The sequence below is a fragment of the Euwallacea fornicatus genome, chromosome 36 (assembly GCF_040115645.1).
Source record: "Euwallacea fornicatus isolate EFF26 chromosome 36, ASM4011564v1, whole genome shotgun sequence".
In the NCBI taxonomy this organism is placed as follows: Eukaryota; Metazoa; Arthropoda; class Insecta; order Coleoptera; family Curculionidae; genus Euwallacea; species Euwallacea fornicatus.
This window is the reverse complement of record NC_089576.1, coordinates 305,728-320,065: the sequence shown is the minus strand read 5'-3', so window position 1 is coordinate 320,065 and position 14,338 is coordinate 305,728. Positions and strand designations below refer to the sequence as shown.

At 37.6% G+C, this 14,338-nt stretch overlaps 6 protein-coding genes across 8 annotated transcripts; 2 read left to right on the top strand and 4 right to left on the bottom strand.

The window, feature by feature from the left end:
• The first annotated feature begins 24 nt into the window (after positions 1-24).
• On the top strand, positions 25-1,126 carry LOC136349054 (uncharacterized). The gene has a single exon (XM_066300337.1). The coding sequence runs from the start codon at positions 166-168 to the stop codon at positions 970-972; it is 807 nt and encodes a 268-aa protein (XP_066156434.1). The 5' UTR covers positions 25-165; the 3' UTR covers positions 973-1,126.
• Positions 1,127-1,930: 804 nt separating this feature from the next.
• Positions 1,931-4,240, top strand: Aldh7A1 (aldehyde dehydrogenase 7 family member A1). The gene is made up of 7 exons (XM_066300329.1): positions 1,931-2,125; positions 2,184-2,400; positions 2,460-2,677; positions 2,726-2,941; positions 2,994-3,173; positions 3,352-3,741; positions 3,880-4,240. Exons 1-7 carry the CDS (start codon positions 1,931-1,933, stop codon positions 4,090-4,092), a joined length of 1,629 nt encoding a protein of 542 aa, XP_066156426.1. The 3' UTR covers positions 4,093-4,240.
• Positions 4,241-4,886: 646 nt separating this feature from the next.
• LOC136349043 (transcription initiation factor TFIID subunit 3-like) lies at positions 4,887-7,812 on the bottom strand. Its single transcript, XM_066300315.1, has one exon. It carries the CDS (start codon positions 7,810-7,812, stop codon positions 5,149-5,151), a length of 2,664 nt encoding a protein of 887 aa, XP_066156412.1. The 3' UTR covers positions 4,887-5,148.
• A 13-nt stretch (positions 7,813-7,825) lies between these two features.
• On the bottom strand, positions 7,826-9,084 carry Mettl5 (Methyltransferase like 5). Its single transcript, XM_066300338.1, has 4 exons — positions 8,810-9,084; positions 8,315-8,526; positions 8,114-8,254; positions 7,826-7,990 (listed from the first exon to the last, which is right to left on the bottom strand). The coding sequence occupies exons 1-4, from the start codon at positions 8,942-8,944 to the stop codon at positions 7,846-7,848; spliced, it is 633 nt and encodes a 210-aa protein (XP_066156435.1). The 5' UTR covers positions 8,945-9,084; the 3' UTR covers positions 7,826-7,845.
• On the bottom strand, positions 8,944-9,296 carry LOC136348949 (SOSS complex subunit C). The gene is made up of 2 exons (XM_066300150.1): positions 9,263-9,296; positions 8,944-9,206 (listed from the first exon to the last, which is right to left on the bottom strand). Exons 1-2 carry the CDS (start codon positions 9,294-9,296, stop codon positions 8,944-8,946), a joined length of 297 nt encoding a protein of 98 aa, XP_066156247.1.
• A 1,726-nt stretch (positions 9,297-11,022) lies between these two features.
• LOC136349052 (cathepsin L-like) lies at positions 11,023-13,975 on the bottom strand. Of its 3 annotated transcripts, XM_066300335.1 has the most exons (5): positions 13,875-13,893; positions 13,503-13,596; positions 12,752-12,856; positions 11,887-12,243; positions 11,023-11,831 (listed from the first exon to the last, which is right to left on the bottom strand). In XM_066300335.1, exons 3-5 carry the CDS (start codon positions 12,842-12,844, stop codon positions 11,262-11,264), a joined length of 1,020 nt encoding a protein of 339 aa, XP_066156432.1. In that variant the 5' UTR covers positions 12,845-12,856; positions 13,503-13,596; positions 13,875-13,893; the 3' UTR covers positions 11,023-11,261. The 3 variants fall into 3 exon arrangements, with proteins under 3 accessions (XP_066156432.1, XP_066156433.1, XP_066156431.1); XM_066300336.1 differs by lacking the exon at positions 13,503-13,596 and having other exon boundaries at positions 13,875-13,975; XM_066300334.1 differs by lacking the exon at positions 13,875-13,893 and having other exon boundaries at positions 13,503-13,797.
• Positions 13,976-14,338: the final 363 nt, after the last annotated feature.

Genomic DNA, 14,338 nt, shown 5'->3' with positions numbered 1-14,338 from the left:
GTCAGATAATACAGGCGATAAAATTTCAGAAAGATAAAGTTTTTAGAAGTGAGAGTTGATCGTTCATTTAAGACTGAAAGTTTTTTTGAATGTTTTTGTGCGAATTTGCTAACGTCGACTTTCTTTTGCATACAACTTCGAAGTAACGCTTTCGCCTCAGCCGGGATGGATAAGTTTTCAAAAAAAATGAAGACAAATAGATCTAAAAACAAACCCATTGGAAAGAAGCTGTCGTTCAACGCCTCTTCAAAGACCTCTGCAACTGCTAGTTCATCTCCTGTGAAACGCGCTAAAAAACAACCCCTCGGTGTAAAAAAGGAAACTCTTGATAGAGACGATTCTGTGTGCAGTGAAGATTTGCCTACGTTCAACACAAAGCCAATTAGGAAGAAACAAAATTTAACAAAAACATTTAAAAAGTATGGAGTCATTGTGCCGTCTCTGGAAGAAATTTTAGCAGAACAGAAGCAAATTCGAGAATATAAGAAGCAAGTGCAGCAGGTAATGCAGCTGAAAAAGCCCAATTTGTCAGCATTGACTACCCTTACAAATGAAAGGAGAAGTGATAGAATTAGATTGCAAGTATCTGATGCTATAGGATTAAACTGCTTGCATCTGACACTGGAACAGATTGCTTTGTACTTCAATAAACATGTGTCTGACATGAAAAAAATCATCGATAAAAAATTTCCTTCGGAGAGACATAAAAATTGCTGCCTTGAAAAGAACGCAGTTCCTCAGAATATATCTTATCTTGATTTGGAGTACACTTCAAGAAGTATGGTGTTTACATTTGATCAAGTGGATCATATGGCTACTCTGATAACAACCCACTTTGACTCTGAGGATATAAGTACCAAACATTTATTTCAGGTTCTAATACCAGAACTTTGTTTTAAAATTTTTATGGATGTTCACAAAATGGACAAGCAGCAAGCGAAATCCTTCTTTGACAAGCGTCCTGTTATTTAGGATACATTAAGGCATATTTAAAGAAAACTTGTATTTATTTATTAGGAAAAGAGACTTAGTTAATATTTTGTTGTTACTTTGTTGTATTGATTTGTTGCAGTATGCTATACTGTTTTGATTTAATGTGTTCAAATTAAATGAAATCTTCTATTTTGTTGACGGCTTTTATTTGTAGCAGTGTTTTGGCTCAAATAGGCTTTTGAAGACAAGGTAAGAAAACAAGTGGTGTTTTACAAGTCATGTTTTTGAGATGAAAACATAGGAGAAAATGGGGCAGATTCAAACAGCCATAGGGTTCTCGCGCTACCAACCGCGGGTTGTACAAAAATACAGGTGCTGTTTGTGCTTGTGTTCTCTGCTGGTCATCCTACAACACCGGATTTACCGGGTAGTTTTGAAGGGGAGTACTACGAAATGAGCGCATCGAAACCGACGAGGTACAGCGAGGATTTGCGTTGAAATGTCACTTAAAGAGAGTTTTAGAAGTTGGCAAAATCGAGTTATTTAATGAACAGAAATTATGGTGGTACTGTTGAAACCACCTTCGTATTTTGCCTCAATCTGCTCCAAGCTTTTTGTGTAGGTAACCAAACGTACATTAAGTAGGTTACCATGCGTTTGACGAAGACGTAGAATTAACATCAAACCGAACATTTTGGTGCAAAAACTTACTTAAATGTATTACTATCTTACACCATTGTATTGCATCGTCTTCGCCCGGAAAGTTAAAGGAAATGTAAAAGTGCTACGCTTGTTTCTAACTGAAAGTGAAGACATTCTACTCTTAAAGCGACACACGCATTATCTTATCTGCAACTGCTGCTGATAAGTTTGTTTTTCTCAAACGAACAAATCAATAGTTTCTTAATGTTCCCCACAAACATAACTGATAATTACAAGATGCAAAAGCTGCAATCACTTCGTAAAGGTCTGTTTTACTGTTGAAAAGAAGAAACAAATGTCTGTGATAAGAAGTTTATTATCTGATAAAAATACATCTATTATCACGTGGAAAAGTATAATCTTCATCAGAACTATGGCGTCGAAAGCTCAGTATTTAGTCAACGATAGTAAATACTCGTTTCTAAGTGAACTTGGAATAGCAGAGAGCAATCATGGGGCTTTCGACGGGCAATGGAAAGGATCCGGTCGCGTAAGTGATGATTAAAAGATTGACGAATTGTTATTACGAAGTCTAATTTCATCTATAGGTAGTTCAGTCAATTTGCCCTAGCAACGGTAGAGTTATCGCCGAAGTCAAAGAAGGCTCTTTAACAGACTACGAAGCATGCATCAAAGCCTCACAAAAGGCTTGGCAAATATGGGCAGAAATTCCTGCCCCCAAACGAGGCGAGATCGTGCGGCAAATTGGGGATGCTCTAAGAAAAAAATTGCTACCATTAGCTCAATTAGTTTCCCTGGAAATGGGTAAAGAAAAGCTCTACTAACGTGACTCAATTGAAATTATATTCTTTCACGTATAATAGGAAAAATTCTCCCAGAAGGGCAAGGGGAGGTGCAGGAGTACGTAGACATTTGCGATTACGCAGTAGGTCTGTCCCGCATGATTTCCGGGTCGATTCTCCCCTCTGAAAGGCCAGGACATGTCTTGCTAGAAAACTGGAACCCGTTGGGCACAATCGGGGTGATATCAGCGTTCAATTTTCCAGTCGCTGTTTACGGGTGGAACAGCGCAATTGCCATGGTATAAATGACCGCAAGTCAAGCTGTCCAACTATAAAAGCCGTTTCAGGTATGCGGAAACACAGTTCTCTGGAAAGGCTCTGAAACCACGCCTTTAGTATCTATCGCAACTTCCAAAATCGTGCAAAAAGTTCTAGAAAATAATCACTTACCTGGGGCTATTGCTACGTTGTGTTGTGGTGGTGCTGATGTGGGCAAAGCGATGGCTGGAGATGACAGAATTAAGTTACTGTCTTTTACTGGTAGTTGCCAAGTTGGACAATTGGTAAGCGCACGTGGCAAATAGTGAGCATTTATAATTAAATTTTAATTTGCAGGTAAGCATTGAGGTGCAAAAACGATTTGGAAAATCTCTACTCGAATTGGGGGGCAACAACGCTTTGATCGTTGCAGAAGACGCCGATTTGAAGATGGTTATTCCTGCTACTTTATTTGCATGTATTGGCACCTCCGGGCAACGTTGTACAACGACGCGAAGGCTTATTCTGCACCAAAACGTAAATATCCGTTCTATAACTGTTGTTCACTTGATGAAACACCTTTTTGTGCTGACGTGGTCACTTCAAAATTATTGCGGCAAAATGGCCGATGTAAAAACGGCAGTTTTTATGGGAGTCCAAATTGACGTGGTTATTTTGCCCGCTTTACTATATCTGCTCATTCGCACTATTCTAGATATACCAGGAAGTTTTACAAAAGCTCAAGATAGCATATACTCAAGTTATGAATAGAATCGGAGATGCTCTAGAAGACAACGTTCTAATAGGCCCAGTGCACAGTGAAACTTCAATTGACAATTACAAGAGAACCATAGATCTGATTAAACAAGAGGGCGGCACCATCGAATTGGGAGGAAAAGTGTTGGATAGACCAGGCTACTTTGTCGAACCCACGATAGTAACTGGCATTAGCCATACCAGCGAATTAGTACGGAACGAATGTTTCGCCCCCATTTTGTACGTCTTAAAAGCCTCGAGCGTGGAAGAAGCTATTAAGTGGAATAATGAAGTTCCTCAAGGGCTCTCTTCCAGTATATTTACGCAAAATGTTGCCAATATATTCAAGGTAAAAAAGAAAACATTTCGCTCTGAACGGTCGCCGAGAGCAACAGATATTTCATATCAACATTGCTCCCAGTAGCCATTTTGTAAAAAGAGCACTTGTCGAGCGTACAGCATGTCATTCAAAATATCCCATTTTTAGTGGATTGGGCCAAAAGGTTCGGATTGCGGCATTGTGAACGTCAACATTCCCACCTCGGGGGCTGAAATCGGTGGGGCGTTTGGTGGTGAAAAGCACACCGGAGGTGGAAGGGAGTCGGGAAGCGATTCGTGGAAACAGTACATGCGCAGATCCACCATCACTATCAATCACTCGAAGGAACTACCTCTGGCGCAGGGGATAAAGTTTGAATAAAACCCGGCGATTTCGAAGATAATTGAATTATGTATATGCGTACATTTTCTCTTAATATTGTATACTACGTTACTTAAATACAATAAAATAAGAAAAATATCTATAATTAACGATCCCAGAAAAATAGTTCAATAAAGGTAAAGAAAAAGCACGTTGTTTCCTTTGTGGCGGAGTTGCAATAAAATAAAAAGCAGGCCTACACAGATAACCCACCACACGCATGAGACATACAGAGTTACTCAAATGTCCAGAAAAACTTTAACGTCTCGAAAAGTGTCCGATAGATATTGAGAAAGGTCACCCATAGCACGAGCTACTTCACGTAAGGTGGTACGGGTAAGGCCAAAAAAATTCAACGGTATCAACGAGACATCAACATCTGTGTTAATTTAACACGCAATAAAATTTCTTAATAAAACGAATATAGAGAAAAAACTCGATGTTTGTGTTGAACGCTTTTGGAAATATTAAGTCGTCCTCACATTTTTGAATAACTATATACAATAAACCCGACATTTTCGTGTCCTAAATCAATTACAATTCACTATTTATACTACGGACTAAAGTCTTATTAAAAATTATTTTAGAATCGACACGCCACACTATATTACATCATATTGGTAAATGTTGTCATCAAAAGACATGTTAAAACCATAAATACAAGTATAATGCTTAAATAATATAAAAAATGATTGCAAAATGACAGTATATGGTGTACCCCAAATTACCATAAGAGATACAGAGCCGGTAAATGATATTTTACTGTTTTCCTAAAAAAAAAATAGAACGAAGTGAAAACGGCTCTGACCTCCATACATGTAGAGCCAATTTAGGACACACTGTAAAGGCATATGCAACAATAAGGGTGGACAAATTTATTAATCAGGGAGTTACAATAAAGTCCAACCTCAATATAATGTCAATTAAAGTCCTATTTTCTAGTGTTGAAATTAAGAAAATTTTCCACTCGCACTTTATGCAAACCTCAATTAATATTACCACATGAATTACAATTAAACAATTAAAAAGCTGACAAAGACACCCTCTAATCCAACTTTAATGCACTTTATCCTTCTTCTTCCGCTTCTTTTTCTTATCCTGAAAGTTCTCGTTTTTCTTGGCCAAACAAGGTTTGCAGTACCAATTCTCATTATCATCGGGAGGCACTTGAATTCCCACACATACCCAATGGTACCAGGCATCGCACCCATCGCATCCAATCATAGGACGACCATCATCCTGCTGTCCGCAGGCCGGACAAATCCACACTTCGTTCCCCTCCGCATCTACTTTTACGAAGGGTTGTTCCTGTTTTTTAGGTTTAGGACAGGGTTTCGGCTTCACCGGGTGAACTCGAGGTCGACCGGGGGGTCTAATTGCTGTGTTTGAGGTGGAAGGTTCCTCTGAAGGTGGTACGGGTTTGTTTGGAGCTGTATTTTTGGGTTTTGGGGGTCCAAAAACTAAGGCCGAGATTTGAGCCAAACCTGGAGAAGGTTCGCGCTGCTTTCTTTCGGGAGAGACCTCGTCTCTTTTTACTACAGGCTTGATGCTGAGCTTTTTGGCCGAGTCTGGAGTTTCCGGTCTTGGAGAAGGAGAATTTACTTTGAGAACTATCTTGGGTATTGTCGGGATATCCGGAACTTGATGAACCTCCTCAGATTTAGGAACTTTCTTTTTCTTCTCCTTTTTGATCTTAATTTTCTCCTTCTTAGCTTCTTTCAGTTTCTTCTTTTCAGATTTGTCTTTAACTTTCTCCTTCTTGTTCTTCTTCTTCGCCTTATCTTTCTTCTCCTTTTTATGCTCCTTGGATTTCTTTAAAACCCCCTCTAACTGAGGGTCACCAACACTATCAGGCTCCATCTTGACAACTTCGTCGCTTTTTACAGGTGAAGGAATTTTAGGAGACGCAGCTATAGGAGGTACTAAAGGAGCTGTTTCTTGTGGTTCAGATTTTACAACTTCCTTGGGTTTTGGGGATATTTTAGGTGGTGATGGTTCAGGTTTAGGAGGGATATGCTGGAAGGCCGCTAAATCCGGGATTGCGGGGGCGAAAGGAAAGGGAATAGAAGGGATCAGGCCCGGACCTCCAAAGTTGGCTAAAGGAAATGGGAATGGTAGTGGGGAGTTTGTAGGTAATGCAGGGAACGGGTTTTTCCTGAACAATAAATGAGCCTCTGGTGTCTTTGGCCTCCCCATGTTGACGTCTAATATATCAGGATCCATAAAATGAGGATGGGGTAGTTGCTGCTTTCTCGGTTTCTTGACTCTGGGTTTATCTGGTTTCTCTTTCCTCTTTCTTTTCTCTTTGACAACGAAAGGAGGACTTTGCGGGAGTATTTCCGGGGTTCTAGGAGTGGGCGGAGTTCCTGGTGGAGAACCATCATCAAGGTACGGTTCCCTTTTGATCGGAGAATGTCTTTGCGGGTTTATTGGTTCAATCGTAATGTCGCGGGATAAATTAATTTTGCTCACTAAATCATGCGTCTGCTGCATTAACTGATTGTTCGCGATATTCTTATTGCCCTTCTCCTTACTAACTTTACAAACATTTTTCAAAATATTTATTTTATTCCTATCGGGTTCGGTCACCAATTTATCAACAGCATGAAATTTTGGAGTTTTTGGCTCAGATTTCATGGGTATCGGAGTGATTGTGGTGTTGAGTTTCTCGGTTTTTGCTTTGGCAGCCGCTAATGCTTTATTGAAACTACTGGGCCTCACAATGGGAGGTCGGTGCCTTTGCGCAATAAGAGGGGGAAGTTTGACATCTCCTGCAAATGGAGGAATGAACTGCTGATGTGGGGACATTGGTAGTCTCATTAGGCCCGGATGCAGCACGTTGGGGACTAAATTAGCCGCGGCAGCTGCAGCTGCATTAGCTGCGACTGCGTTAGCTCGCTTCATTTTTAAAATGTCTTTCATGTTGTTGATTTTCTTAGGGGGTTTTTCGTCTGGAAGGGACTTTAGGACCTCTTTGGTCATTTCTTTTTTCTTCTTCTCAGGCTTCTTTTTGGCGACTGGTACTAATTCAGGTAGAGGAGGAGTTGGTGATGGGGGTTTTGGTGGCTCAGGTGGAGGTATTGGAGCTTTAGCCTCAGGTAATTTGCCTTCTCGTGCTGGGGATAAAAACCCTGAAGTAGTCATCATAACACTACTGATTTCTCTTGTGGGTCTACCACCTTCATCTTCCCTTTTCAATCTTTTGAACTCAGGAGACACATCTGCAGGTTTTTTGAATTGATGAACATCTAATTCTGGTTCAATTTTCTCTTTAACTGCATTCAACTCTGGTTGATCACTTTGTTCTTCAAGCAATGGATACATTGGGGGCAAATGTTCATTAATGTGAACAGGTCTAGTGACTACTTCCTTGCTTCCTGGCTTTAAGAAATTCAAATTGCTTTCCTTCGGCAGGGGATATTTGGGAAGTGGATTGGCCGGAGGGACGAAATTTACAAACGTCACATATTCCTCCAACTCGGACAAATTTACTCCCATTTCCTGAAAGGACAACCCCAAATGATCCAAATTCGGATCCGTCTGCCCAAATTCGTTGGCATAGTCATTGCTTATCTTAGCTATTTGAGAGATATAACTTGATAGAATATCTGTCAGCACTTCCAGGGGAGTTGAATTGATTGAATGCCAACCTATTGTTTGCAGGATTTTTGCCACTGCAATCTTGCAGTGATCTCGCGTATATTCGGCACTCATTTTCATATAAAATTAGCACTACAATTACGATATTTATTTCTAAATGAGAAATCTATAAAAGTCAACTTGAACATCTACAGAGTCTTTTTTGTGGAATTTGTAAGTTGCAGGAAGATCATATTTTAGCTCTGCTAAAACTTCACCATTTACACCAAGTGATTTTGTGTATTTTAATATGTGTTTTCTGTAAAGAAAGACAACTTTTCAACTAGGATTGGTAGCTTATGTAACAGCAGGTTTAAGTTGTTTAATGCACATACAATATCAACAATAACAATGAAAAAAAAAGACGAATGTTTGGGCTCACCTGGTACTGCTTTTATGCAACGAATACACCACTTTATTCGACAATTGTAATGCAACTTCCAAAAACTTCATATCAATTCCCTCATTTTGCTTGGTTCCAAAGGGAGGATTCATCAATACAGTATCAAATTTTTTATAAAATCTATAAATGTTTCCTTTTTTAGACCTTTCAATTTCTCATAATTTTAAAATATTAATTCACCTTTCGGGAATTTTCAGAACATCACACAAAATAGCGTCAATATATGGCAAATTGTGGTCCTGAATATTTGATTGAAAAATGTCTAGAACATCCTCGTCAATTTCAAACCCAATAACTGAAGATGCATTTAAAATGGCTGCTCCTATTGAAAGTGTGCCACAGCCACATCCGAGGTCAGCTACAAGTTTGCCATCCAAATCACCATAATGAGACTAAAAATAGGAGAAAACTAGTCATTATATCATAATGATTTTAAGTCCAAACATAGTAAAAAAAATACATTTGATATATATAGAGAAACTGAAAATTATGTAACTTTATGCAAATGGAACACTATTTGCTTACAATTTGATAAAGCTATAAATAATGGGTGGCAGAATATAACCTATTACTATTGCGAGCTTATTCTTTGAAAATTTAATGTTTTATGTTACTGGTCATGCATAGTCAGATTTCACGTCTATTTAGAGGACTCTAGAAGAAATAAAATAATACCTGTATTGTATAAAGCATATGAGACCCCAAATGCCACGGTGTAATATATTGCTCCAATTTAATTTTAGGCTTTTCAAATCCCTCAATACACTGTAATCTCTCTTGGATTTTTCTCAACTTTAAACATGGAAACATTACTTTTGATCAAACCTTGGCAGTACTGGTAAAATTAAATTCCCAAATAATGAGTCTTGAGAAATAAAGTAGCCCATAGATTGAGTGTGGGCAGTCTGTAATGCAGCTCTCTGTTGGTGAAAATTCATAGAGTGCCCTTCAGCACTTTGAACTCCTGTTGGTACTGTTAATGGTGCTGAATTGAGAGATTGAGCAGCTCCGTGTTTTAGGAGCTTTTTCTTTTGATTTTGGAGTTCTTCAAGGATTTTGCTTCTGGCTAGTTCTGAAAGAAAATGAATTAAGCAAAAAGAAGGTAAGTTAACAGATAATGTTATTTACCTCTTTGTACATTTGACTGGGGAAAAGAAGCCATTAAATGTACGAGATATGGGAAAATAGCTTTTTTACTCCCTCATATAAGTTATAACGTATTATCAGTGTAAACTCTTCAGATACTGTGCCTCTCAAGGGAGAAATGAACAAAAGAATGAAACGAAAATCCGGTTTTAACTTTAAGAATTGTAAAGTCAAAAATATTCTAGAAATCTTTGAATTTCATGGAATTTATTAGATTTAAAGCAATCGAGGATATTTTTATTCTAAATAAAGATTATTGTAAGAGTTACAGGTTACAAGATATAAACAAATGTAAAAGTCAAAGTTAAAATGACATAGACATAATTCAACTCTACGATGAATAAGCCGTAAAACTTTAAATGTGGCAAAGTGTATTGTTTGGAATGTAGCGATAAATTTTAAGCAATTCGGTTATTGTGCCTTAAATTATAATCTAATAATGTGTTTTAGGAATGACTATAAGTAAAAATTAAATAATAATCAATCAGCCATTATTTACCTATTTATCACTCTTATTTTTTTTAGCTCCATCTGTGAGTAACTAATTTAACTTAGCTTTGTCCGAGAAAAGATACCTACGTCTTAATAGGAATTTCTCCTTGGTATCGTTTATAGATGGCGCCACTATTAAAAACAAAGATTTTTATTCAAAAAGTTTAAACACTTTCCTAAAGGTCTTGGCGTAGACAAATGACACAGATCACAATTTTAAACAAATAAGTTAAGCAAAAACCAAGATGCGCCAATATACGATTTCGCAGTACACGCACGATATTTTACTGTATTAATACGTCGAGGCATTTTTTATACGAATTGCTACATTTCGTATAAAATATTGCCGGACGTGGAGCATGAACGATAATTCAAGAACTATCAAGAGCTGAGCATATCTCTCGTATTTCTGCATTCCTGATACGGAAACGTTAAATTTCGCGCAAAATGTTGCTGGATATGGGGCATGACCGAATTTAAGAACTACCAGGAGATAATATATATATATATATTTCTACGTATTTCTACATTCCTGATACCAAAGGTCTTCGAAGGCCTGTTTAAGGCGGAATTTACTGAAAATTTAACATCTCATATCAGGAGTAAAAAAATACGAGGAGATATATTTAGCTCCTGGTAGTTTTTGAATTATCGGTCGGTCATGCTCCACATTCAGCAACATTTTGCTCGAAATTCAGCGTTTTGTATCAGGAACGCAGAAATGCGAAGAGATGTATTTAGCACTCGATGATAAGATGTTGTAGAGTTAAATATACCTTCTCGCATTTCTACATTCGTGATATGAAACGCTGAATTTCGCGCAAAATGTTGTGGAGTGTGAAGATGCATGAACATTATGAAAATTTTCTCGTGAAAAATTTGACCTAATAACTTTTACCGATAAATATTATTTTGACTAAGACAATGGCGTACAAGGTAATTTTGCACAAAAAATTCGATGCATTGTCCATAGTATTTTTTAGACCAAAAAATCGAAGTTGTCTAGTTCGAGTGAGATTTGGTATGTCCACGGCATATCAAAATTATATCGTACGCCTATTGCGAAACCAAATCTCATTGAAATCGGAGCACTTAATTTTCATCGAATTTTTTAATGCAAAATAGTCTCTTACGTCACTGGTTTTTGGCACACCAAATTTCCAAAATCATTGGATTCAACTCGTGACCTAAATCGTACTTCTCAGCTTGGGCTGTGGCTTGTAGGCGAGTTATTCTAAAAACAAAATACATTTTAAATAATATATTTTTATTTAATAAAATTTTAATCTAGAAAATATCAAATGTGAAATATACTAAGAGAGGCTAAAAACTATAAATTTGTTCAATCTTAAAATTAAACTGTTTATTTCAAGTATTTCATTCAATTTCAGATGCCTTTACATACTAATAAAAATAATCACAATAATTCTTATACATACTGATCTAAACTTCAGAGAGCAATATTGTTAATTTCAGTATTACTAAAAATTTAAACCAACGGAAAACTAGCTTGGGTAGCAACACCGCAATGGTTGTCCTTGTTCCTAGCTATTTTAATGTATCCCTGTTGACCCCAGGTAGATCCCCAAGAATTCTTAACCAACCAATAGTCCTGCTGGGTATTCTCGTCGGTTCCATAACCAACAACCAATACACCGTGGTCCAACATCTGAGAACTGCAACTGGGATCATAGTACACTCCATCCGAATAAAGTTGGAAAGATTCATGACTGGCGTCAATAGCAATGGACACAGGGCCAACGGTGGCAACAGCAGATTTCAAGTCCCTTTCACTACCAGACTCGATATCCACAAAACCTTTGTCAGTCGCACCCACGTTCTTAGGTATAAAGTGGCACTTTTCATCTTCGGCTTTGTAAGGGTACGATTTTTCGGTGTCAATTCCCCTGTTGTCTTTGATGTAACGGAAGGCGTTATCCATCAAACCTCCATTACAACCATTATTGCCGTATTTAACGGAACAGTCGACGAGGTTTTGTTCGCTGAGTGACACAAGTTGCTTCGTTCGGCGGAAGTGTTGCCCTTCAAGAGCGCCAGTCTAATGAAAAAGAACAGGTCCTCTTGACGGAATATTAGATGGGTCGATACCTTACCGCGCTGAAACTCCAGCAGGATCCACAATGGCCCTGGTCCTTAACGGGTGTTACAGCTCCTTCATCTCTCCAGTCGACGGAGTCGGGAAGTTTCACATTGGCAGGGGGGATAAAAATGACACCGTCATCGGATTCCCCGCTTCTTAAAAGACTGGTCTTTGATTTGTTGAAACCATTGAGGGTGGTGACGAATTCATGATGCAACAAGTCGGCATATTTGTTCAGACCCAGCTTGAAGGTGACCAAGCCTTGTTCGTATAGTTTGTTGTGTTTTGACACTTTGTGGGCGTTATCCATAAAAATTTTCATTCTAAAGCGTTCTTCTGTTTCTGAGTCATAGTTTTTGTTATGTTCGGCCTAGGGACGTGAAATCCTATAGTATTAGGATATCAGAGGTTGATTCTAAGAGTAACATACACAATAGTACTATACACGCCCCATATCATGATATCAACAAACAAATGTGAGAGAGAAGTGACGTGGTTTCTATGAATTTGAACCACATGTGGTCAAATGTTATATCTGCAAACAAGCTGTATTCATTGCTTTCATTTGCTATCAAAATACAAACGGAATTGAACGAACAAAGACGTTCTTTGTTCCTATTGAGCCCACAAATCGTGGTATAAGAATGATAAGAAAGCGTGTTTAACAAAATTATCAAGTCATAAGACACTGGCTAGCATAAGAACCTATAACCTTCCAATTAAGATAGTGCGCACATGATAAAACGCTTCGCCATTTGATGTTATCAAATTGCAACAATATCAATTTTTAATGTAATTGATGCTACAACGAAAAAAAAACAAGATGTTTAATTTAGAGAACGTTCATATAAGGAAATGAATATTGAACATTATCTTACCTTGTATGCTCCCCATTGTTCTGAGACCAATTCATAGAAAGAGACCGCATGACAGCTGAGGATTATAGATGCTAAACTAAGTAGGATCTTCATTGTGTCTGGGATCTGCATGAATAGAAAAAAAAGGTTAATAGTATATTTCACCCTTGGGGCCATAATGACTTTACACTATTGGTGTGGTACGTTATGAATTCGCGGTGCTGAGGGGATCTAAAACGTCTAAGCAAAAAGTGTTTCACAACCGTTGTGTATCGATAGTAATTGCCACACATATTTAGCATTGAATCTTATGGGATGGCTTTATATTCTTTCCCTAATGTACTTGAAGGAAACTGTGGCGTTTATGTTAAGAGGAATCGGGTGACAGAGCAGTTGTATCTTCCAGTTATGTGATGAGGTTTAGAAACATTTATTACCGGAGTTTGAGATTTGATTCAGGTTAGTTCAGGTTGGGAGTGAAATAGGGGAGACTACCTGGAAGAAGCAAGACGGAAAATAAAAATATCTGGGTTGAACTGTGGTTCAGCATGTAGATATGAGAGGATTAATTTTTCTCCATGATGAAACACAATGTAAGAAACATATTACCAAGAGTAAACAAATATCGTTAACAAAAATAAGTCACATATATAGATGATGCAGCAATTCTTATTGTTACATTAACTGTAATGGCAAGACAAGATATAATAGTAATAGACTTTCAGGTGTACCAAGAACCGAGCTAATGTTAAAAAAAATGAAGGGGTCTTACCTATACTAGTTTTACAGAGCAAAAGAAGTCAACTTCGAACCGACACCAATCTTTCCCAGCTGCAAAGTAGGAATGGTCTGAACGTTTAAACTGCCTAAATTAAGATCCGTTAGTAGCGAAACCTGAAGTTAGATAAATAACAAAGAAATCCCCTCTCTTTGGTCTCGTTATCACTCTCTGTTTGTAAATAATTATTGTCAATTTAGCAATCTTAAACACGAGTTGATGGTGAAATGACAAACTCAGATGAACGAAAAGTTAATATTTTTATTGAGACATTAGGGATATTGTAGAGTATGGTAAGTGGAGATGAGTGATTTTAGGTTTGCAGAAATAGTGATTTATTGTTCAATAGCTCAACGAAAATCGTACCTGTTTATTTTTACGTACAAAACACTCTTAGGACGAATTCAAAATATGTGAATTATTGCTTCGGTATATTTTGTAAACAATTCAGATGTCAGGTAGAAATTGTAGCTCACTTGTCGTTGCTAGCTGTGATTATAATGTCTTAAGTTGTCAAATTCGCGCTGGCAACAGCGTAAATAAAATTAAAACTATGCGCTCTAATTAAACCTAAAATGAATCAAACAGATACTCTTTGTAATTTAGATATAAGTTTCTAATACTAAGCAACTCAGCTTAGTAAAGGATGTTATCAGATTTAAAACATTTTAATGATGTACTTTTGCCAAATTTTCTGAAAAATTCTCAAGTGGCCTCGTTAACGAAACAGATGTTTTTGTATCTTTCTTTAGTACTCTCTATTGAATATCTGCCTTGAAGTTTCAAATTGGATTTTCGAGTTTTGAAGACTTCAATTTGTTCCTTTATTT